The 26536-nt window shown below is 34.8% G+C and overlaps 1 protein-coding gene across 1 annotated transcript; it reads left to right on the plus strand.

The window, feature by feature from the left end:
* TXNL1 (thioredoxin like 1) lies at positions 1-26386 on the plus strand. The gene is made up of 8 exons (XM_006205751.4): positions 1-291; positions 7196-7292; positions 9248-9421; positions 14101-14223; positions 15758-15827; positions 17703-17875; positions 19922-20026; positions 26231-26386. The coding sequence occupies exons 1-8, from the start codon at positions 194-196 to the stop codon at positions 26258-26260; spliced, it is 870 nt and encodes a 289-aa protein (XP_006205813.1). The 5' UTR covers positions 1-193; the 3' UTR covers positions 26261-26386.
* The last annotated feature ends 150 nt before the right edge of the window (positions 26387-26536 follow it).

The following is a 26536-nucleotide window of genomic DNA, read 5'->3' on the forward strand; positions in this document are numbered from 1 at the left end:
CCCCTCCCATCCCCGCCCCCTCGGCCGCTCCGCTCCCTGGCGTGACTCGGCACTGAGAGCCCCGGGAGAAGACGCCGCGGACACCACCTGTCCAGGCCTAGGCCTTCCTGAGCCTCTCCTATTCCTCTCCTGGGTCTTCTTCTTTAGTTTTGAAGCCGGTGGCATCGCGGCCGCCCTCCAGGGCTCTCTGAGAATGGTGGGTGTGAAGCCGGTCGGGAGTGACCCGGATTTCCAGCCGGAGCTGAGTGGCGCGGGCTCCAGACTCGCGGTGGTCAAGTTCACCATGCGAGGGTGAGGCCGGGCCCCAGCCCAGTGGGCCCCGCGTGTGTGTGCTTTCCTCTCTCTGTTTCCCTGCGCCTCCTTCCTTGCGGTCTCCTGCTCCGGAACGTCCGGCGCCGGCCGCAGCCCCAGGCCGCTGCCCTGTTAGGCCTCAGGTCCTGGGTGTGACCTCCCGTCTGTGCACCGGGAGTCTTTGGCGGACTCAGAGGCCAGGCCGGCTGCCTCCCCAGCCCAGGGGATCCCCGCCCGCTTCTTTTGAGTCTTCGGATGAGCTCTGCTCTTGGGGTGGCCTGGCTCTATTCCTTCTTATCTGTGGGAGTCTCAGCCGCTCCTGCTTGCACCTCTCCACTTCTTTCCCAGGAGCTAGCTGTCACTTGCATCTTAGAAACTGTAAAAATTTTAATTTACCGAACGCTTTGATTCTCCTTACCACCTGCATTGCTGGAAAACCTTTGGAAGATTCAGATGGGGCTACCCAACTAATCCTCGTAGTGCTTGGACATAAAGCTCAGCTAATGCATTTTAAATTAAGTTAATGTTTGGTCAGGATGCTTTTTAATTTCCCTAACATTTTTGTTACCTCTTTGGTTAGTAACTTTGTAACTTAGTCTATCTTATGTATGTAGTTGCATGTGGTTATGAAAAGTTAAGTAGGTATTTATACAGTACAGGTAGGCAGATGTCCACATCTGGGTTTAACCAAATAGACTCCGTTTTTGACTTGATTTAAGAGGACAGGGAACTTGAAAGATGTTATCTGGCTTTGGTAAGTCTCAGCATAATTTATAGGTCGCAGAACTAGTGGCTCTTCCATGTTGAGTGTGCAGTTCTCTGTGAGAGTGACTTGTTGGAACGAGACTTTCAGAACCAAGACTTAAGGGAGTTTGTGTATTTACTGAAGTCTCCATTTGATTTACCTGGACCCCCCCCCCGGTGTTATTTACACTTACACAAACTTGGAGAAATCTACTACAGATATCACTATGTAACACCTTTAATTGTACAAGTAACTATAAACATAAGGCAGTGTTTTGAGTCTCGGAACAAAAAGTAATTCAAACCTATTGAACATGATTCAATAAATGTTGAATATCTAAATGGTGACATTAAGATTAGATAGTTTTAGGGGATGGAGGATGCAGATAGAGATGAAGACAAGTTGGGACTTTGTTGTCAATCTCTATCATACAGAATTGGAAAGGAGCAGAACATTAAAGTTTGTTTTCCCAGTTTTGTTAATTTTACAATGTCTGTTTTCTTAATATGAGGGAATGCCTATACATTTGTTAAGTCCTAGGCCAGTGTTGGAAAAGGGAAGGGATGATTTTCACAACGAATTGCATTTTTAGTTCACTTTCCTAATTCTAGTCAGTGGGAGCCTTTATACTTTTGTCCCTCAATGATACACATTCTTTTTCCCATAACATAGCAGGGGGAGAGATGACAGTAATAAGCAATTTATTTGAAGTGAGAAAAGTTACTTTCATCCCATTTTAGGCCAAGAACATAGTTTTCTCAAGCCCCTATTTCATTTCCATACTATCCCTACTTTAAGCCTTATTTCTTATTCTCATCTTTTGTGCTTTATTCATCCTATTAATTTTACTGAAACACTGTACAAATTGTCACTCTTCTGTTAAGAATCTTCAGTTAGCTCTCCAGTATTATTTTTCAGTTGTTTTTTTTTAATTGTAGTAAAATGTGTGTAACATAAATTTGCCATTTTTAAATGTACAATTTGATGGCATTAAGCACATTCACAGTGTTGTACCATCATCATCCCTATCTGTTTCCTAGATTTTTTTCATTATCCCAGACACAAATTATATGTCCATTGAACAGTAACTCTGATAGCTCCTCCCCCCACCCCCTCCTCTGGTAGCCTCTCATCTGCTGTCTGTCTCTGAATTTGCCTGTTCTTGATAACTCATTTAAGTGGAATCATATAATATTTGTCCTTTTGTTTATGGCTTATTTTACTTAGCATAATGTTTTCAAGGTTCATCCATGTTATAGCATGTGTCAGATTTTCTTTCCTTTTTAGAGCTGAGTAATATTCTGTTGTATGTGTATACCACATATTGTTTATTCATCTGTTGATGAACATTTGAGTTGTTTCCATCTTTTGGCTATTGTAAATAGTGCTGCCACCAAACTGTTTTCCATAGTGGCTGCACAATTTTGCATTTCCACCAGCAATGCATGAGAACTCCAATTTCTTCATATACCAACATTTAGAAAATATTTGAATAGCCATCTTGGATGGGTGTGAAATGGTATCTGGTGGTTTTAGTTTGCATTTCCTTGATGACTAATAATGTTGAGTGTCTTTTCAGGTGTTTATAGGCCTTTTGTTTGTCTTTGTATAAATGTCTGTTCAAGTCCTTTGCCCATTTTGAATTGGATTGTTTGGGGGTTTTTTTGTGGCGTTATAGTTCTTTATATATTTTGGATCTTAATCCTTTCTCACATATATCATTTGCAAATATTTTCTCCCATTTGTTGTGTTTTCAGTTTCTTAATAGTGTTCTTTGATGCACAAAAGTTTAAAAATCTTGCTGAAGTCTAATTTATCTTTTTTGTTGTTGTCGCTTGTCCTTTTGGTGTCATACCCCCAAAATCATTGCCAAATCCAATACCATGGCGATTCCTCCCTATGTTTTCATTGAAGAATTTTATAGTTTTAGGTCTTAAGTTTAGGTCTTTGATCTATTTTGAGTTAATTTTTGTGTGTTATGTAAAGTAAGGGTCCAACTTCATTTTTTTGCATGTGGACATCGAGTTTTCCTAGCACCATTTGTTAAAAAAAATTGTCTTTAACCCAGTAACTGGCACCCTTTGCCAGTATTTTTTTAAGCAGTTAAGATAGTCATTATTTACTTTTTATTTAGTCTGTGTAAGGGACTTATTTAAGCACTTACTGACTCCTGCAGTCCTCAAAATAGTCTTTTGAAAGTCTGTTCATTTTACAGATGAAGAAGTTGAGCCACAGAGAGGTTAAATGACTTGTTCAAGGTCCCATTGCTGAATGCTCCATTTGGATTGTAAAGTGCTGCTGTCTTGTTCTTCCCAGCCTGAGCAAAAGGGACATGCAGGATCACCTCTGTTGCACAAGGCCTGACCTTTTTTTTCTTTTCAGTAAATATTGCCTTGAATAAGCTCTGCTTGCAAACTGATCTTCTGATGGAGGACAGTTCAGTTCACTCTCTGGTATTCTTTTCCCTACCTGTAAAATGAGGATAATATCATGTAACCTAACCATACTATTTAGAGAATGAAGTTACATATGTGAGTTATATACTGTGGTAACTGGTATCTCCAAACTGTTACTTCTTAAGTTTACCCAGATACATTTAAGTGGTCATAAGCAGTGCTAGTTTTGTTATCACCGGTGAGTAAACTCCAACTTTAAAAGAATATACATTTTCTTTCCCATAAAACTCAACATGAATGATTTTTACCTTGAATTCATGAGTGTACTACTTTTGTAGATAGGTTTACCACATATTCAGTTTTCCTAAAGCAGGCCTTACTTTGTAGTTGGTTAGTTGCTATTGTTACCATCCAAGGAGAATGTCAGTGTATTTTAGGATGGTGAGATCTATGGGTTATGGTAGTTTGTGCCAATAATGCATTATATGTAGAGGATTAATTATATGTTTTTAAATTGCGGTGGGCTGAAGATACTTTACTATATTACAGACTTGCAGGCCCAACAGTCCATAGGGACCAGGTATATATAAGACAGAGTGAAACAGGGGACTGTAAGACAGCTGGGGCATGATGAGGCCCGCAAGAACATATAGAGACTTTTTTTACATAAACCTTTTATTGAAGTATAGCAGGCGTACAAAAATGTACACCAACCTTTTAAGTGTATGGTTTGATAGATTTCCAGTGGTTACACCTGTTCAGCTAGCATGTAGGTCAAGAATGCCAGCGTTGCACAATCCCTGCCCCACCCCCACCTCCTGCAGGCCCCTTCTCATCACTCTTGAATTCTAACACTGCAGGTTAGTTTTGTCTGGGTTTGAACTTTATAAAAATGGTATCATACAGTATGTAATCTGTCTGGATTCCTTTCAACAGTATATAAATAGTTTTAATCTTGGCAGTTAATTTAGAAATAACAAGCAAAAAAAAAAAACACTGTGTAGGCCACTATTTTGAGGTTTTTGGAATAGCAGTTAAAAGTTGGGTTTTGTGATCAAATTTTAGCACTGTACTTCATTGTTCTTGTCTTTAAAATGAGGAATTGTAAAACAAATGGCTTTAAGCGTTTTGTAAATTGCATACCATATAGCAAATGGTTAATGAACACTAGCTATTTTGTGTTATTAATAGGGCCAATTATGATTATGTCTATTAGTAAATACAGTACATCTAGAAATAACCTATTTTAAAATTATGCCTGCAGAAAAATAAACTTTTCAAATATATCTTTAGAAAGTGTGTACATTTTCCATACCTGTTTACCAGCTGGATGTGTTTACATATATTATTGCTCAAGGTGGAGCACTGACTGCTTTAGCAAATAGAGAAGGATAGCAAGTTCTTGAAATAGAATCTTTATATTATGACTGTAAACACAGATCTTACTAAGAAGAACCTAACGTGGTGCTTTCAAAGAAAGTAAATCTTAGATTGGCTTGAGAGGTTAGCTCTTCTGGTCGTATCCCTGCCATTAACTAGAGCGTCTGATTTTGGTCAAGTCATTTAAGCTTGTCTGGTCTTCACTTCTCACTTATCGAATAATTGTGTTAGGTTAGGGCAATTTTAAAATTTCAGTTTTGTGGGTGTGGTTCCTTATGTATTGCAGGAAGCTAGAGGGTTGTCTGCTGAGTTCTTGTTTTCTCAAAAAAGAGCAACTCAGAATCCTTCTTACATATCGAATCTAACAGGTAAGCTTTCCATCAGAAGGAGGTTCAGAGGTCAGAAAATAACTTTTTTTCTTCCTTTTTTGAACCTCTTGACTAGATGGTCTCTGGTCTGTTACAAGCTCAAAGGTCCCAAGACTGTCTAAGCTCTGTGAAACATGGGCTACGCAAGAGAAAAAAGTACAGCCCTGAGCTTAGGCATACTTGGGGCATAATGTTTCAGAGATCAGAAAGGGTCCTTGAAGGATCTAGTTCCTTGTCATTTATAGAGAAATCAGGTGATTTGTTCATGAGCTTAGCTAGTAATCAAACTTTGTTTACTTTAAATGCCAATAGTAAGCAAGGAAGACGTCTTACTTAAAATAACCAATCAGTTCACTTGAATGATCATAGTGAAAAGTTGCTGCTGTATAGAGTTATGCTTCTGTGTTCTATAACTTTTTTATTTTTGACTGAAGTTCCACTTATGATGGCTAACTAAAATTAAACAAAGGACCTAGATGAGGTTAAATTTCATAAGGGGACACTTACTCGCAAGGTAGCCATTATTTTAGTATAGTCTGTTCAGCTTCAGGAAGTGTTTCTTTAACGCTAGTTAGCTCATACATGATTGATGAACAGAGTGATGATGTCAGCGTGATGTAGAAGTTGTACCAGTTCATATTCTATTTTTCTTAGGTAATGGAGAGCAGGAGTAGAACCTTTAGCAGGAGAAAAGCCCTTAGCCACAGAGGCGGGCTCCCTTTCAGGTTTATTTTAAGAAAGTTAAAGTTAATAAAATTAAACCTGAGTGCCTGCACCCAGCTCTTGTTCCCCAGCCGGGGTCATTCTCATGTTGCACTTTCTCCCATCCCCACCTGAGTGGCAGCCCCGCTGACTCAGAGCTTCGCTTCCCTTTGGATCCTCACAGCACCTGTAAGTGGTGCTGCTTCCACTAGATCTTTTTTTGTTCATTTAAAATACGCTCTGTAGTAGCCTCCAGGTCTGAGCCACCTGCCTGTCTGTCCAGGTATTTCCTGAGTACTAGTTACTGTTTTTCTTAGGAATATTTTTACAAAGTTGCAGGGGTTTAAATGGTTTACCTTTATCTTATTTTTTCCATAAGCCTTCTTATTTTTGAGTGCATGCTTTTGCAGAAAGAAGGTTTTTCAGGAATGAGAAAACCTGATATTGTGTGTATACCGAGTATATTTTGTGGTATAGCATGGTATCTGTGCTTCATTTGTGACTACTGTCTAAGTGCTGTTAACATTAAATTCTCCATCCTCAGTCTGTTTAATATTTTAAAATGAAAATACCTGTTCATCGTATAAAAGCAAAGGATACAGAAGTATAGTTTTGAAAGTCTCCTCTAAACTCTCTTCTTTTTCCAGTCCCACTTTGTAGAAGTAATTGTTTATTGTGTGACCCACCTAACTTTTTAATATGTGTTTATATACAAATATAACATATAAATGCATATATAAGTACATATTTTTAATGTCACAGAGGACATTTTATCATGAGACTTAGTTTTCTTTTAAACAGTACAAATTATCCTTATCCCTGATGTGAATGTGTCATAACTTTTTTAATTAAAATATAGTTGATGTATAATGTAAAAGTTATAGGTGTATGATACAGTGATTCACAATTTTTAAAGCTTATGCTCCATTTATAGTTAGTATAAAATATTGGCTATATTCACTGTGTTGTACAATATATCCTTGTGCTTATTCTGTCAAATAATATTTCATTGTATAGGTATACTACATTTTTGTTTATCCATTAATCTCTTTTTAATTCTAATTTTTTATTGAGGAGTAGTCAATTTACAATGTTAATTTCAGGTGTACAGTAAAGCGATTCAGTTATACGTACACATACATATCTATTTTTTTCAGATTCTTTTCCATTACAGCTCATTACAAGAAACTAAATGTAGTTCTCTGTGCTATATAAGTAGGTCTTTGTTTTATGACTTAATTGACAAGATCTTTAGAGTATAAATTAATACAATCTTTAGTGTTGTCTTACCAAGCATCTTACCTTTCTCTCAGGTGTGGTCCATGCTTAAGGATTGCCCCAGCCTTCAGTTCTATGAGTAATAAGTATCCACAAGCAGTTTTCTTGGAAGTGGATGTACATCAGTGTCAGGTAAGGCAAAAGAGTCCTTTTTAAATAAATTTTATTTACAAATTGGTTTTGAGATTCAACATTAATATCACTTTTTATTTATCTCTTTATGCACTAAGTACTTTTTTTGACAACAGGATAATGTTGACATAGTTATTACAAGTTATTACAATTATAACTACATTAGTTAAGAAGGGTAGTCCATTTCTGATTGCTTCTGGGTTTATTTATATATATATACATATATATATATATATATATATATATATATATATATATATATATATGTATGTATACACACACACACACACACACATACATACATACATATACACACATAAAAATAACCTAATAGGTTACATGGCAGTTCTGTGTTTTACATTTCTGTGTTTACTTTTTTGAAAATCTAGAATTATATCTTCTACTGCTGACACATTGGTTGATTAGAAAGCCATGAAAGAGAATTGGTTCTAGTTTGATTTGAGTAGATCAGTTGTAATGCGAGCTCTCTAGCTCAACAGAACCTTTAAAATGCTTATTCCTGTTGACTGAGCCACAGTGTTGTAGGCAGCTCGCCCTGGTTACATAGTTGGAGTGGCTGTGTGACAGCTCTACATTTGGGATATGTAGAAGTTTGGAGGAGTTGTTCAGGAAAAAAAAATTTAAAGGCTCCTTCCAACACTAAAAATGTAGTCTTTTGACTGAGGAACCGCTCTGTAGTTTTTTTTTCCCCCATCAATGAGGTTTTTTTGTCTTTGATACATTTCTGAGTGTGAAAAAAAAAATCTTGGAATGTTATATAATTTGTAGATAAGTAGTTTGGGGATTTAGTGTAAACCCTGTGCTACACAATTACTGTTTAGTGCTTACGTCACTGCAGCACTGGCCTTGTTTTAAGTGTTCTCTGTCTCTAATCTGAAAGTGCTGTCTTCTGGAGCTGTTGTCCTGTATGGTAGCCACATGTGGTTGGTTATTGAGCACTTGGAATGTGGCAGGTCCAAATTGAGATGTGCTGTGAGTGTAAAATACGTAGGATTTTCAAGACTTAGTGTGAAAGAAAAAATGTGAACTATGTTAACTCTTTATATTGACTATATGCTGAAAATGCATATTTGGGTTTTCTAAAATATACTATTAAAATGGATTTCACTTGTTTCTTTTTACTTTTTTGTTGCAATACTAAAAAATTTAAAGTTACATATAGAGCTCATATTTGTGTCTTGTATTATATTTCTTTTGGGCAGCACTATTCTAAAAGGTCAATTTTTAAAAATTATTCTAATTTATGAGGCTTAGAGAAGATGTCTCTGTGAACTTTATGCGTTTAAAAAACAATGTACCTTTTCCTAGTGTTTGAATGTGCAAGGTGACATATTTGCTTTACTACTTTCGTTATACTTCTCATGAAGAATTTAAACCATGAATCAGTGGTTAATTAACTAATTTTCATTCAGTAGCTAATCTTACTGTGGATTTGGAGCAGAATTTAAAAAGATAGCTATTGCAGTGTTTTTTAGATGGGAGGCCAGAAGTCATGTCTTTAAGAGTAGAACTAGATGAGGATTGCAATGCAAAGGACGTTACCCTGTTTTCATGGATGGATGGGATACTGTGTTTTCAGATGTGTACTTTTTCCTCGTAGCAGTGGTTTGTGCTGTCATATCTCAATACCCTACTTGGTTTCTGCATTTGAGAAACAGTCTATACTTTCTGTATTGGAAGTTGATTATTCTACTGGATGAAGTATTTATAACATAAAAAGGCAGAGCTGTTCTTCATTGTGGACATAAGGGTAACATAGTTGTGCCCCTTAGGAATAGGTCTGCTTTTTCTTAAGTAATAATTAGGAATAAGTTATTTTACATGTTTTTAGCTCTTGCTTGTGATATTTAACTTCCATAAAGATGTAGAATGAATATTCAGAGTGGTTTAAGATTAGTTTTAATTCATAATGCTATCTAACTTGACAATTCTAGGGAACAGCTGCCACCAACAATATATCAGCGACACCTACATTTCTGTTTTTTCGAAACAAAGTGAGAATTGATCAATATCAAGGAGCAGATGCTGTGGGATTAGAAGAAAAAATCAAGCAGCACTTAGAAAACGACCCTGGAAGCAATGAGGACACAGATATTCCAAAAGGCTATGTATGTACACTTAAAAGCCAAGTCATGATATATCTTGCATTTGTCATTATTTGATAGAAATGAAACTGGCTGCTTTTATGTTTTGTCTTTTGCTAGTTAAGAATACTTTAAATAAGAACTTCAGAACTGGATTTATTAGCTGACTGTTGGGCTCTGTCTGTGCCGTAAACCCCCATCGTAAACTGTTTTTCCTGAGTGTCTTCTAATTTTCACTACCACTTGTTTTTAATCTACTTCCTGAACTATTTTAATAACCATTTTAAAACATTTGTTTTATACTTTTTTTCCTTCAAAAGTGAAGAAATGTGCTTTGGAAAAATATTTTCCTTTTTGACAATTGTGTAAAATGACGTGTGAATTTTAATATATGACCATTATATTCAGAATTCTCTTTTCTGCCAGTTCCTATAGTTTTCTCTTTTTTTTAGGCAATCCCCTCTTTTCTGGCACTCTATTAAAAATAAAAACCTTGTTACTGATTCTGGTTTAGGACCAAGTGTAATTTTAGTATTGAATATGTTTTTCAGAGTTTTAAGAGTGAGTTATTCTAAATATTAATTTGAAGCCTGGAGAACTTCAAAGTTTTTAAAAACTACATAATATGAATAGTTTAATTCATATCTCTATCATTTGAGAGCTCTTAGGAAGGAAGTAAATTCAGAAGGAGCACTTCATGGTAGCTGACTATTATGCAAATTGGTAAATCCTGCATACCAGAAGATATGTATATTTCTTAATTTTTCTTATTATAAAGTTATTGTGTTAGCAGTTTAAAAATGAACTTTAAAAAAGTTAAAACTAATATATGAAAGTATGTGTACCAAGTTCATTAAAACAGATTTGTCATGGGGCCGCGAGTCCTTTCTGTAAGGCCTTTAAATTCGTGTTGAATGAGGAGAATCTGTAGTCAGGTGAATGTGAGAGATTCTTTTTGTGTGTATGGGTGGAGGAGTTGTGTCTTTAAAAAGTGTCTTTAACGTATGGTAGCAGCATTAATTAAGTTAAGGACTTTCAATGAATATTTTTTAAAAATAGAAGTGTTGTCTGTTAATTTGTAAATCTCAGAAAGTACGAACATGTTGTGTAAGTCAGGGTTGTGACATCTTTTGGAATATTTTGGTAATCATTTGACATGTAAACTGTTGTGTGTACATCTTTGTATTTTTTTTCCTTTATTACTAAGGGTTTTTGCATGAAAAGTCTTATAAGAGTGCAACAGTCCTGCTGCTTAGCTACAGGGACACATCAGCTAAGTGTGATGTTAGTGTTTTGACCTCAGGTAGGAAATAAGCAGGGAAAATTGAAGTTTTTAAGAAATGAAACAAATTTAGTTTTCATCCAGATATTATGAATACAATGTGAAAAACTGTTAAAAACTTTTCATTTTTTTCCATCACGTGTCAGTCAAGACATGAAAAGTTTTGAACTATAGGTCTTATAGGGTCATTAAGTATTTAAACCTGGTCGTGTGTTCCTGAGAACGTCATGGTCCTCACAACACAAACAGAAACTGAATACAGAATAGATAAAGCAGGGTCCTACTGTAGAGCACAGGGAACTGCGTTCAATAACTTGTAATAACCTATAGTAAAAAATATGATAAAGTGTATGTGTATGTATACACATATATATATAGAACTTGTAATCACCTATAATGAAGAAGAATATGAAAAAGAATATGTCTATAAGTGAATCACTGTGCTGTACACCAGGAACTAATACAACATTGTAAGTCAACTACACTTAAATAAAAAAGTTGAAAAAAAAAAGAAGAAGAAAACTAAGTTAACTAGTCATGTAATTTGGCTATGTGGGAAGTATTTTCAGGCATAACCCCAAGGCAGAAACCATTAAAAAATTTAGATATGTAGCTATATAAATGTGAAATTATGCATAAAATTATAAATAAAATGAAAAGTAAATGGGAAAACTGAGAAAAACATGTGTAACTTGTAAGACAAACATTAATATCTTCAATATGTAAAGAATCATTACAAGTCTAAGAAAAAAGAAACACGAGAAACAAAGGGGCACAGGCCATAAAGAGGCAATTCACAGAAATGCTCAATGCAAATATGAAAACATTGAATCTTGTTTGTAATCAAAGAAATGAATATTTAAATGTAACATCTGAGGACTAGGATGTTTCCTTCTTTATAAACTTTTGTATTCCTTAATAATTTTTAAAGACATTTATCTAAATAAAATTAAAAAAAAAACTGAATGAAAACCTGTGTCTTAAAGTGGATTTAAATATAAGCATTGCAAAAATGTACCAACAATTTTCAAATAAAATTTTGGGTTTCTTAGAATAAAGACTTTCTGTCGTTAGGTGTTAACCCTTAAAGGCTATACAGTTACTGACTTTACACATCATCAAGTTTTGAAACTCCTGATTTGACTGAGGCCAGAGTTAATGAGATACATGTGTCTCTTTTAGGAGGGTTTGAGATACTGCAAAAGATGAAGAATATGATACTCAAAAGGTTAAGAATCGTGGTAGATTCTTACTCAGAAGTAAGGCAGTGTTTTTGTAAACATAATAGCTTTGTTTTTAATATGCTTATTGAAGTTGGGATAATTTAAACACTTTATATTTTTTCTCTCCCGTAATTGCTAAGAATCCCTAGTGTGGCTTCAAGCAGCACAAGGGGGGCTGTCAGTATCAAGTCTTCCTCTCCAGGAGTTCGCGTGCGGCGACTCCGGAATCGAACTTGCATCTGGGTGTGTTGTAAACCTTGAGGCTTGTTAATGTATTTCAGTATTCCAGCCTGGGAATACACATGGTCTACACATTTGCCATCATTTATCAAAATGAGAGCAAATGTTAAATGACCCTAAATTATGTAGTAGGTAGAACAGATCTTTCTTTAACCAAAAACTTGAAGCATGGAAAGTTTTTTTCTTATTTCCTGTGTCTCGTGTTGGATTTCCTCTAAAAAAAAAGGCTGAAATCCGTTAAAAACAAAAACAGGTGAACATGCAACTGATAATTTGTAATACTTGGTTAATTTTAAAAACAGTTCTTGTTCAGTAGATAAAATGTATACTCTTCTAGAAGAACACAGTTTATCAAAATCTACTCCACTAGAAGTAGAACTCCTAATTAGACCAGTCACCATAGAGGAAATAGAGAAAATAGTGCAAGAGCTCTTCTGTGAAGCCCAAGATGACTTCACAGGGAAATTCTACCAAGTCTTTAAAGATCAGTAGTCTAGTGTTACTTCAACTACTTAAGACCATGTAAAAAGAAAATTTCCAAGTTAATTTTGGAAGTACGACATTGATCCCAGAATCTGACAAAGTTTGTACCAAAAAAGAAAGCTACTGACCAGTTTCAATTAAGAACATTGGTGTATAAAACTTAAATAAAAGTAAACAAAATCCAGCAATCTAGAAGAGAAAAATCATGATCTCTTAATATGCAGAAAAGGCACTTTGATAGAATTCAGTACCTCTTTATTCCTAAAGCATTCAATAAAATATTAATGGGGAGGCACTAGAGGCATTCCCACTAAGTACCAGAAACAAGACAGGGTGCCCACTGTCACTGCAACTCTTTGGCATTATGTTGAAAGAATCAGCCAACACGTATACAGGAGATAGGAAAATGTTAAATGACTCCGCAGGGAAGTAGCAAAGTCCAGATATAAGAAATCCACGGGCTAAATGACTATAGATTAAAAGAGATTTAAGAGACACATTAACTAAGTACAGTGTTTGTACTTTGCTTGGGTTCTTTTTCTGCATTTAACTAAATTCAGCTATAAAACATTTATGAAACAGTTGAAGAAATTTGAACATTGATATTTGATGATATTAAAGTACTGTTCATTGTTTTAGTTGTGATAATGAGGATTTTTTTAAGAGTTTTTATCTCTTAGAAATGCTCATGCACACTCGAATGTTCATGAATGAAATGAAAAAGTGTCTAAAATTTACTTTAAAATAGGGGGAAGGTTGGGACTGGTTGCAAGATAAAGATTAAATAAGAGTGGCTAAGAGTTGATGATGATGAGTATAGCTGGGAGCAGGGCACCTGAGGATCACTGTATTACATGTCTATATATGTATGTTTGAAATTTTCCATAATGAAAAAATTTTAAGTCTCTTTGCTGTTTACCTTTAAACCTATATGTACCTTAAACCTATATGAAGAGTATAGATTTAAGAGTGCATGATCACTAGAAGAGGGAGATAGGCTTTCTTTGGATATTTTATAGATAATTTTCATATTTCTCAATGTAAAACACTGTTACAAAGAAAAATATGTCAACATTTTATAATCTATGAGTTAAAGACTTGATTTGGGATACCTATTGAGTGGATTAAGCCTAGATTTGGCTTTAATTATTAGTAGTAGATGTTAGAAATTCAGATGAAGGGTTAATATAAAAGTCTTGTAACTATTTTAAAGGACAGAAGTTTTCTTTAAAATTGCCTAATCAAGAGAGAATTATGTACAAGGATACATTGTACAACACAGGGAATAGAGCCAATATTTTATAATAATTATAAATAGAATATAATCTTTAAAAGCTGTTGTACACCTGAAGCACATAATACTGTACATCAGCTATATACCTCAGTAAGAAAAAAATTACATATTTACGCTTCTTTGTAAGATTTTTATACCAAATCCAGATACTTTGCCTAAAGTCTTGACTTACTTTTTTCAGATGGATTTAATGCCTTTTATTAACAAAGCTGGCTGTGAGTGTCTGAATGAAAGTGACGAGCATGGATTTGACAACTGTTTACGGAAAGACATGACCTTCTTGGAATCTGATTGCGATGAACAGGTAATTGAGTGCTTAAGGCTTGTAGGAATTATCAGTATTTATGCCCACTCTTGTTTCTTTATCGCATTTCCATCTCATGGTTTTCTGTCTCTCCTTCCCAGATGATCACTTCTTTCCTTTTTATAACTTGACCCCTGTCCTTTGACCCTGCAGACCCACCTCCTTTCTCAGTTCTTTTGTGAGATATACTGAGGAGAATCACAGAACTCTTGCATTGGCCCCAAGGCTGAGTTCAGCCTTCACTATTCTTAAGTCCTTTTGTTCATTCTGACCCACCTTCCATGCTTTCTACCTACCCGAAGAGTTTATCCCTGAGAAACAGAGCCTGGTTAGATGAGCACTCCCATATGTCTAGTCCCCACCCCCAGCTGTAAATCCCTATTGTACTTCCCTGCACTTCCTGCATCGTTGTCACAGAGGAAGTGTCATGCAGTACTGCCTTGGTCAAGCCATCTTTATCTTCGTCTTGACTGTTGTTTTTCTTAATTTAATTTCTTTTCCACTGACACTTCTTCGTCCCCATTCCAGTTCATCTTCTACATGTTCACAAAAGCTATTTTTCTAAAATACAAATCTGATCTTGCTTCTCTTTTTTGAAAGGGTTAAGTGATTCTTCACTGGCTTCAGGAAGAGGAGATCATATTCTTGCTGACTTTGTTTTTCTAGCTTTCAACTCTCATATCCTCTTCACCAGGTTCAAGCCCCTAAATGTGTCATGCTTATATTTTTTGACAAACGATTATAGGTTAAGTATACAAAGAACTTACATAACCAAAGGAAGTAGTCTAAGTATTTTCTTAGGCAAACAGGCCACAGTGATTTTGAAATCATAAATCTAAATCTCATCTTTCTTTGTTCCAACCAGTGCGACCCTACTGTATAGCTTTGAGAATATCGTTCACATTGTGCTCCTTGTAAATGGTGCTTTGAGTATAATGTGGTGATGTTTATCAGAAGGACTAGCTATAGCTTCCCTAAAATCTTCCTGCCCGTGGCCTTCCAAATTCAGTCAGTCAGGCAAGTTTAGGATGGAGGTTTGGAGGTTACCCCTGGAGCTGTGAGTCCTCTTCTCTTGAGTTTTGGATCAAATAGAGTCCATGTGAGGGCTCTGCTCTCCATATAACCTGTGCATTGTCTCCAAGTTGTCAGGTGATGTGGGTACATGCTTCACAAATAAACTGATTTAGAAAACATTGAGCTTAATGTGCTAAAATATATAGAGTTTTGTTTGATTTTTTGGAAAGCAGATTGCTTGCCATTTAGTAGGTCACACACTTTTAGGTTCTTACATACAATTTTAGTTAATTTATTCTATTAAATTTTGTTGTCATTCCCTTATACATATAACAGATGATTGTATTTCTCAAATGTCAATCTAATCAAGTTACTTTCAACTTGCTAATTTTCTATGTTACATTGGTTTTGTTAGATACATTAAATTTTTTCTGCTGCTTAATTACTCTAATTCAGCTTAGCTGTCGTGTTATTCAAGGTGTTCAATGGCCCTTTTAAAATGAAACTATTTTCTTCACAGCTGCTTATTACTGTGGCATTCAATCAGCCTGTTAAGCTTTATTCAATGAAATTTCAAGGGCCAGATAATGGTGAGTAATGGACAGCTTTTCTTTAAACTAACTTTCTGTTCTATAGACCTATTAGTACACATTTAAAACTTTTATTTTATCTAATTCTATTTTTAATTGAGATATAGTTGATGAACAATATTATATAGGTTTCAGGTGTACGACATAGTGATTCACAATTTTTAAAGGTTATATTCCATTTATAGTTATTATGAAATATTGGCTATATTCTCTATGTTGTACAATATATACTTGTAGTTTGTTTATTTTATATGTAATAGTTTGTACCTCATAGTCCCCTACCTCTATCTTCCCTCTCCCTCCTCCACTCTCCTTGCTGGTAACCACTCGTTTGTTCTCTTTGTCTGTGAGTCTCTTTCTTTTTTTGTTATATTTACTAGTTTATTTTGTTTATTTTTTAATTCTGCATATAAGTGATATCATACAGTATTTGTCTTTCTCTGACTTATTTTACTTAGCATAATATCCTTCAGGTCCATCCATGTTGTTGCAAATGGCAACATTTCGTTCTTTTTTTATAACTGAGTATAGTATTCCATTGGATATATTTACCACATCTTATTTATCCATTCATTTGTTGATGGACACTTAGGTTAAAACTTTTTGTTAAATAGAGGGAGATATTTCTTGTTTTGGGAAAGAGTGAAATTGTTCTTGGAACAAAGAAAGGATATAAATAAATGGGCAAATAATGTGAGATTATTGGATCAAAAGTAAAAAAAAGAAAAAGAAACTTTTACCTTATTTCCAAGGGTTTTTATTTTAGAATTTAAGTTCCCTGGTAATGTGAACACGAGGGAACCTTTTCTTCCAACTCAAAATTAAAGATTTGCAGCAGCCATTTTTCAGGACCAGAACTGGGAGAGATGTATTTCAGACTCCTCTTGTTACAGGTGATAAAACTGGGGCTTTAGATCTTCCTGTGAGTGCTCTATTCATATGTTCATCTTCTGTATACAAATTGTGATGCAGTAAACAGGGTTGTACAGACTTGGCATTTCTCTTTTTATTAAATAAAGAATTTTCCTTATGTACCCCCCCATCCCCAACTCCCTTCTTCTTCTACATCTGTTGTGGGGGTTTTGCTAGTGTAGTTACCCTATTTATCAGATAGCATTCCTTTCTCGTTTATTATTCTAAATATTTGTGTATTAATGACTTTTCACTAATACAATTATTTCTTTATTGTGAAAATACGAAGTATTTATAAAAGCAGGTGCTGTAGAAATGAGTGTTTAAGCAATGTGCAAAGCTTGAGATTCTTTAATCAGTGACAAAATATGGGTCTGAAGTTAAAGAGACTAAGACATTCTATAAATGTGATTTTACCACTGATCACACCCTAATCCCTACACTGAAATTCAGCAGTTTGTATGTTTAATTTCTTTTGGCTAAATGTCGTCACTGATGATGCTTTTCTCCTAAATAACAAAATGTGCCAATTGATGACAACTGCAAGACCCAGCTCAAATGTTATTTCTCTTGAAACTTTTCGCTAGCCTGCATATGCTGGCAAACTTCATTGCCACCTTCCCTATACCTCCTCAGTGGTAGTTATACACTTACCATAGTGTGTCTTTTATAGTTGAGGGCAAGAACTCTGTGTAAGTGTATGCGTGAACATATGTATCTATGTGTTTTACTCTAGTATTTGAAGTACTTAGTATAGTGGTAGCAGGCCAAGAATTTACCGGTTAATGTCTGTTGAAAGGGGAAAAAAGTATGGCTATGAAAATACTCAGACTTACAGTTTCTAAAGATAGAGGTAGATATGTGCATGTGTGTGTCTGTCTGTATAGTGTGAATATCATGAAAAAGGGAACCAATTGTTGTATATTTGGTTTTAGCATTTTATTTTATTCTACCATCTTATAGGTCAGGGTCCTAAATACGTAAAAATTTTTATCAATCTACCCCGATCTATGGATTTTGAAGAAGCAGAAAGAAGTGAACCAACTCAAGCTCTGGAACTAACAGAGGATGATATTAAAGAAGATGGCATTGTCCCACTTCGTTATGTTAAGTTTCAGAATGTTAACAGTGTAACTGTAAGTACTGTTTCATTCAGATATATTTAGCGGGTTGTGAGTGACAATTCATGCTGTCTTAAATATCCTTGCTGATTCTAAGTGACCCTTTAAAGTAGTTGATTGTCCGATTGGTTTGAAATGAGTAAGAACATCTAATAAGCTAATTAAATTTTCTTCTTTTTAATTCATCTGTGTGCCTCAAAGGGAAAGGACAGGTTGATTTTTTTTTTTAATTTGTGGACTTGTCAGTCCATTTATATGTATTTGGCAACTTTTGTTAAAAGTTTATTCTAGAACATTTATACTTAAACTGAAGGTATTTGTGCTTCCTTCATACCTGGTGGTAAGTGATGATATGTTTGTAAAATCCAGTTTACTTTTCTAGAGTATAGAGTTTTTAATAGTATCCATGATCTCAGTAAAAAGGACTTTTTAAAAAAGTAATTTTATGTTATCTTAATTTACATTAAGAAATCAGTTCCTTTTTAGAAGTTATTAATTGTTTTTGTGAATTTTAGTATTGAAACCCAGCACATGCTTCTAAACCAACCCTCCACCCTAGCCCATTCCTTCAGAAGAGGCGGTAGGAGGGTTAAAACAGAATCATAGAATACCTAGGGAAAAAGTAGGAACCAGCAGAGTCACTTGAGAATAAGTCATGCCAAACTAATGTGGTTTCTTTGTGTTAGTGGATTCTGGTTTTTGTGGATTAGAAGAATGTTATGACGTGTTCATTTTATGAAGTTTTCAGTGGACTTTCACAGAATATACTTAGTAGTAAGATGAAGGGTTATATTAAGTTTTCAGTGTTTGAAATATTCCACCCAGACGAAATTAAAGAAAATGGTTATATTAGACGGGGACACTGGTTATGAAATATTTTCCTGACTTTTGTCATATTTGTAACATTTAATTAGTAACACGTGACTTTATTTAGTGATGGGAGGAAGGCTTTTGTTTATTGGAAAAAGCCCTTTCGACTCAGAGATCCTAAAATGATCTCCTCTGTCTTTGAGAGTCACTGAACATAGTTATCTTGTGATAGGCTCAAATCTTTATGTACTGTGTACTATCTCAGTCAAAATTTTAGTCAGCGACTTAAATGAAGACACAGAAAGCATCCCTGTGACTTTTTGGTGATAAAATTGAAGTCAAAACAACAGTTTTGATCAGAACATCTAATCAAAGTAAGTAGATGAATTTTAAAACCAGTAAATAGAAACTATTGTGCTTAGGTTCAAAAAGCATTGCAAATAAACAAAGTTTAATAGTCTACTTATTATAGACTTGGAGTTTTTAATTGATAAACTCAGTTTGAGATGAATCTGGTTGCCTGTAAAACCAACAAAAACTGACTGCTGAGTGCCATCTGAGAATGAAAAAAGTATGTTGCCCAAATCAACAGAGGCAATATTCTTAAGTAATATCTAGAGTATTATGTTTTTTAAAATGGAACAAATAGAAAAAATCCAGTGTGTTGAAAGAGGATCTTTGAGTAAAGCATTTGTCTCCTAACATGCTGAGGGTTTAAACAGAAAGTATAAAGAGACAAGCTTAAAAAATAGGCAAGACACAGTATAGTTTTAGGAGCTTATTTCCAGTACTGTTTTTTTCTTTTAATATTCTTGTATCAGAATGAAGGAGTATCAGAAAAAAATATAACTGCAGAAATTTTCCTCAGTGAAAAACCATAATTTTAGAAAAACTTTAGTAGCACTCTGCCCATTGTAATCATGAATTCCATAATCTTTCGGCATTCTCTATAAATAATTTAATTATTACCTTTCCACACCATCACACTAAATCATCAAGAACTTGTGTATGTGAGTGTCTTGCCGTGACATCCCTGGAGAAGGTGGGACGAGCAGTGGAATTAATAGGGCTCTGGGAGTACTAGTCTAAATGTAATGTGGATTAATCTTTACAAAGAACAGCAGGTATTTTTATGAATAGCCTAGGGAAATTGATTAAAGTTAAAGCATACTTAATAAGAAAAGGAGTTTAATCATTAATGTAGAAATTCTTTTTTTTTTTCTTTTGGGGTGTGTGTGTGTGTGTGTATAGATTTTTGTTCAGTCCAATCAAGGTGAAGAAGAAACAACAAGAATTTCATATTTTACTTTTATTGGGACTCCAGTCCAGGCAACAAATATGAATGACTTCAAACGAGTAAGTTTGTTTAAATGATGTCTAGGAGAAGTAAAAATAATTATTGTAAAGAAATAATTTTTAAAAGATCAAAATGATAACCATGTCATGAAATTTTATAAGGTTAAACAAAAGAGTAGGTTCTTCTAATCAGAGTGTTAGGTATCTTACTGAAAGGACTCTCTAATGAAAAAATAAGTCTTACTGATACAGTATCTGTTAACGAATGGCATCCAAATAAAAAATAATTGATTATAGAAAGTGGTTAGGAATAATGGAGAAAGAAGTAAGTTAAATCATTAATAGTAAATATTGTAAAACTTTGCTTATATTAAGATTTTGATTACATGATTTCTGATGAAAACATATTTAAAATGACTTAAAGAATTTTATTTTATTTATTTATTTTCTAATGGAGATACTGGAAATTGAACCTAGAATCTTGTGCATGCTAAGCCTGCACTCTACCACTGAGCTATATACCCCACCCCCTAAAATGATTTAAATAATTTTAATCAAAAAGAATGGACTCAGTTTTACTACACTGAGTTGTTTTATGTCTTTGCGCTGAAAGAACACATTTCAGCAAATAACTGTTCAGTGAACAGGCTTTTTTTTTTTTTTATTGTTGTTGTTTTTTTGAGGACTCAGTCCTAAGGTTTACAAAAGTATTTATAGTTTTCATGGGACCTTTAGGAATGAGAACATTTTTTCGTTCTTGGAACTACTTCTGATTGGTAACAGTTCTTAGGATGAGTCTTAAAATACACAACCACAGATCATAGAAGTGCCACCAAGAGCTTTATCAGTATAGAACCCAGTTGCTGTACACAGATGAAATGTGCAGCAGCATAGAAGATGGAGGTATCAGCGTGTTTCTGATGGCATCGGGCAGGCAGTCTAAAACTTGAAGAGATTATAAGAGAGGAGGAATCTTCCTAGGGCTGCTAGTCCCTAGGGAATTGGCACCTAGGTTAACAACTTGGACCCCTGTTTGGGGAATTGGAGCTGTGGAACATCCTGAAAACTTACTCTTTTTGATGATACTGCAGATCTACTTTTAATTCAATTATAGACAAATGCATAAAATTTTATAACAGTGGATGAGCTTAATTGTATGCTGTTTTTACAAAATTGATAACCTTGACAATAGATACTTTAAGTGGTCGTTTTCCAACTACTATCTTCCTGTCTCACAATGTAATTAACTTTTGGGAGCTGTAGGAACGGTTATGTACTTAGATCTGTCGTGTCAAATGTTTGACGTATGCATAATGACAGGTCAGAAGAAGCAGAGATAAAACATCTACATTTTTATGATATGAAATACGCTGTACTGGGAAAATGTGTGAGCAACAAAAACGTTTTGGCTGCCTGCTTTCCTACTTCGCTTGTTTAAATTAAATGCCACTGGATTTGGCTTTAACTGTGCCTTGCAGAGTTTGTTTTAGCTTAATTCTTTCCTAAGAACTGTTACTCTAAATCCTGTTCTTCCCTCGTGTTATTAATTCAGCTCTAGTTTCCTGCTTCTCACCCCGGCTTATGCTACTTGATTTCCATTTTTTTCTTTCTACTCAGTTTTGTCCATCATCTCACCAGCCTGCGATTCAGTTATAGTTTTTCTACTGTGCATTAATAATTGTTCATCAAAGGATGTCTTCACCTTTTTGTTTTTAACATCCTCCCTCACATCACTTCCAGCCTAGTTTCTCTCTTTTTTGATGACCAAACTACCTTTTTGGATTGTCTTTAGGGTAGCAGAGGTGTTTTTCATTTCTTGTTTGAGAGTATTTGTGTGTGGTTTATAATGCTGTGTGTTTGACTGAGTACTTTTTTACCTTGTTGAAAACTCCGTAGAACAATAGATCTCAAAACTTTTTGGTCCCAGGACCCCTTTACACTGTTAAAGAAAATCGAGGACCAATATGTATCTAATGTTTACCATTTAAGAAGTTAAAACTGAGAAATTTAAAAAATACTGATTTATTTACAAATAACAAAATTGTTATGTGTTAACACAGTAATATTTTAAAATTAAAATATGTACTTTCTAAAACAAAAATCAATTTTGTAAGAGGAGCATTGTTTTACACTTGGACAAATTTGTTTACTACCTAGTGTAACAGAATCCTCTTATTCTCATACCTGCTTCTGCTTTCAGTCAGTTTTGCTGCCTAGGTCTTGTAGCCTCTGGAAAACTCCATCGTACATTTGTGAGACAATTAGACTTCAAGAGACAAATAGCAATTTAGTATTATTATGAAACTAGTTTTGACCCTGTAGACTTCCTGAACGGGTCTCAGGGGCCCCCAGCCTGGACCACACTGAGAACTGCTGTGAAAATACTTTAAAACCTAGTGGAGTCCCTTCATTGTGTTCTGGACTTCTTAATCCCTTGCTGTTAATGTTTGATAAGTTTTAATCGGTCGAATGGCTTCCTTATGTATGTTAATACTACATTTCCTTTCAGTAGTTTCTGAATGAGGTTTGCTCTGCTTGTGTCATTCATTGTGCTGTAGGGTTATTCCTCAAAAGTAAGCTAATTTAGTGTTTTTCATATTGTGCTAATAAGTCAACAGCTTCAATGTAGGAACGTTGCAGTTGAAAAACTAGTTTATATGTAACTGAAGTTGGCCTTGTGTAGAGTCATTTATTAAAAATTACCAGTGAGTTTGCTTGCTGGTGAAGGAAAGAATGGATACGTGGTATGGTGCTTGAGGTCCCGGTGGTACTCTGCTGAGTACAGTCGTCATCGCTGTCAGCAGCAGGTTTATATTCTTCAAGGATAATGCACAAATGTTTGGAAGGTTAATCAAAATTAATCAAAGCTTAGTTCAGGGCTTTCTTCTTCCACGACATATTCTCATGCTTTCCCAGCCCGGTGGTATTTCCTTCTTCCCAAGAATGGCTGGGGAAACATGAGAGTATTTTGTGGAGGAAAGGGCCTTGAACTAAACTGCAGGAGTAGAAGCGGATACAGGAAAAGACGGCAGCAGGCACTCTGGGTAGAATGGAAAATAGGGACCTTGGACACCACGTCTGGCGTGGCACTTCTTTCCTGTCCTTATTCGGTCAGTCTGAATTTTAAAGGGATTGCCCATAGTGATCAGAATTTAAAATTTCAAAATTTAGCATGCCTTTTATCAGCACAGAGAAGAAAGTTTTGATACCTCTTTGTGTAGTGAAGAGAGCTATATAAAATGATTTTAATGAATGATTAAATGAAATTACAGTCATTTTCAGTTTACATTTTTATGTCATATTAGTTGTTTCTAGATAATTTTAGTTTTCAGAATATCATTGATCTTCTCCTTATGTCACCAAGATGGCAGAAGCTAAGGTGATGCTGATGAATCCTGGATGTGGATAAAAATCTTAGACCATCTTGCATGCTCTTACAACTTTAAAAGGTTATACTTTCAGACTTGGGAGACAAGAACATACCTTCTCCGTGTCTGTTTTTGGCTCGTAAGAGGCATTGTGCATAGATTGTAGTATATACTTAGGCTATCTGTTGTTGTAAATGTGTTCTGTGTGTTGCAGCATGAAAAAAGCTTGCCATTTTAATTGGAAGTAGATGTTTTCTTTGCTATTTACATGGATTGCTTTATTTTAATACAAAAGAAATAAGGGTGTACAAGAAGAAGCAAAAATGAAGGGGCTTCTGCTCCTTAGGGAGTGAGGTGCATGTGAAAAGCAGAGCAGATTTTCTATCACTGTAATAAAAATAGACTTTTTCTAAACTGGCCATTCACCATGTCAGCTATTTTTGTAACATTTTTGTCTGTTTATTTTTCAGCTTTTTTAATCCAACTCAAATGAACTAAAAACAGAAGATTTTAAAAAATGAAGTAATATAAAGATTGACCTTATCTCACTCTACTCCCCTCCTTGCTTCTCTGCTCATCTAGCACCTGTCTGCTCTCACCCTTCCCATGTTCTCGCCATTGCTGGGGCAAGATTTCTACAGCCTCTGTCATCGGATCAGCCTTCTTGTCACATAGATTTCCTCAACCATCTCTTTCTTCAGATCTCATTCCAGTCATGTTTCTCTTTTGGCCTTTTTGTTTTGGTTTTTATTTTGGGCTTGCAACTAGGTGCTTTAATTTCACTACCATGCTACATTGCTCACCCAACTTTTTGTTATTTTTTTACTTTCTCTGTCTCATATTTAATTTTTGTACTACATTTTGAGAAATAATATTACAGTAAAACTTACATTGTTGTAAATGTTTTTAGATTTAACTAGTTGTTGGATAATGTTTTAATATGACCTAAAGTTTAAATTTTATTTTTTAGCAACTGTAGACTCGTTTTGGAAATTAAATCTGAGCAGTTTCATCAAGTTCTTTTACAGTAGTACTAGGGTAATACATTGATTAGGCTGAAGTTGAGAGATGTGGGTTTTCTTTTCTCATTGGAACTGTAGCCCAAAACTCTTTTTTGCTGATTAACTGTGGGTGTGTCCTCTGCTTTGCCAACCCAAGTGAGTTCAAGGCCAGCTCAAAGACTTACGGACTGAATTTTAGGCTGGGTTCAAATATTAACGTGGAAGATCAATGGACTCTTTACTGAATAAATATTTTTAACACCTAATCTTGATGTACCAAAATTTTTATTTGTCTGAGGTGTACTATAAAGACTTAAAAATGAATAAAAGATCTTCACTTGTAATATAAAGTCTTAAAAGTGAATAAAAGATCTTTAGTTTTAGGGTGAGAAACTCCATATTGGAATGCTGAATTTCTTCTTTTTTACAGAGAATACACATTGGCAAGTTGAGAGTTATCAACCTGTGAAACAGTATGCAGATTCATGTCTTCTACTGTATCACATCTGCTAAAATTTTAATTTTTAATATTAGTCGTTTTTGTTTTCTTTTGCTTAATCTAATAGCTCTGTGTTTTGTGTGTTCCCACATGGTACAATGATCAATAATGCTTTCAGTTTTTATCTGCTTCAATTCAGCTGCTGTACAAATAGTGCCACCTCCGCTTCTTTCCTTGGAGGGCTTCCCCCCGGTGCTTAAAACTTCAGTTTCTTACTCTCATCCACAGACTTTTTTATGAGACTGTTTTTCGTATCTTTGTGGCTTTTTGGACTTTCTAAAACATGGTTTCCTTGGATCAGAGAGAAGTTATTTTAAAATAATAAAAGTGATTTTCCTCAAGATGGGGAAAACAACATTTCTAGCATCACATGATTAGGAATTCAGTGGAAAGAGGTTTTTATAATCTTTTCTCAGGAATGACATTGACCCGAGCCACATTCTGTTTTAGACCAGACGTGTACTGAAGACGTCATGAGTTTTGCTTGATTCAGATGTTACAATTTGGACCAGAATCAATTTAAAATAAGAAAATTACAGTTTAAAACATACATAGAAATTTTGTTATATACAAATACATATTCAGTAGCTTGCAAGTAGATTTTCTTAGAGGCATTTCTGCCATGAGAATACATTATCTGATGATAAACGTTAGGTTTGAAGTAAATTATTTGATTAGAACATAATTTTAGAACCTTCCTACAGAGAATTTGTGTTCTAGAACTATTGGTAGAAACCAAGTTTATTCTTTACATTTTTATGCTGCCACACTTATAGCAACTAGAGCATTTTTTAAACCCTCCAGTAGAGAATTTTTCTAATCAGTGACAGAAACAGGATTTAATCTTTGTATTTTTAATAGTACATTGTAGCAACCAGAGTTTTTTAAAAATAGAAACTAGTCAAAATTAGTCATTTTTAATCTGTTTTCATTGCATGTCTACTTATTGAAAAAAAAAAGTCTAGAAACCTGTCATCTTGGGCATGAAGACCTAAGTTTAGCATACTCTTTTAATTCTAGATTATTTTGTGATCGACATTTGATATCTAATTGCCTAAAAATAGCGTGCCAAGTATGTTTCACTCATATAACATCATCTTTTTATTAACTTCTCTAAACTGTCAACCTTGTTTTGAAAAATTGCATTACTTTTTCTTAAAACAGTGTGGGAAGCCAAAAATAGCCTGCATGTGTTTAATTTTTCATTTCTAGAGGCTGGGAGGGTAGGGAGGGTAACAGTTTTCTTCAACAATGAAGATACACTGCATGCCAAAAGAATGCAACAGTAAAAATTAATACCAGGTTTTAAAGATGACTACGATTAATATTACTCTGAAAATAACTCATTTCTTAAATCAGTAAGAGGTACATATAAAGTTATTTTTGTTCTTCCTAGGTAGTTGGCAAAAAAGGAGAAAGCCACTAAGGTACAGAAGACACTGGAAGACCAATTGCATTCAGATCTACAGCTCCTGGATAATTGCTTGATTCTCGCCAGAGACTTTCAATATCTCATTCATTGCCATTACCAATAAATCATTGCTTTTGTTCAGATGGTGTCACTAGTGTTTCTATTGTAATCTTGATACATGCAAATGTAAATAAAAGTAACTACTTTGCCAAGCTTAAATTTTGTCCGTTCTAAGTAAGTATTTTCTCTTTCCATTTATTTGAAAATTGGCCACCTTTTGATTTTAGCAGA

Source organism: Vicugna pacos, chromosome 30 (genome assembly GCF_048564905.1).
Source record: "Vicugna pacos chromosome 30, VicPac4, whole genome shotgun sequence".
Lineage (NCBI taxonomy): Eukaryota > Metazoa > Chordata > Mammalia > Artiodactyla > Camelidae > Vicugna > Vicugna pacos.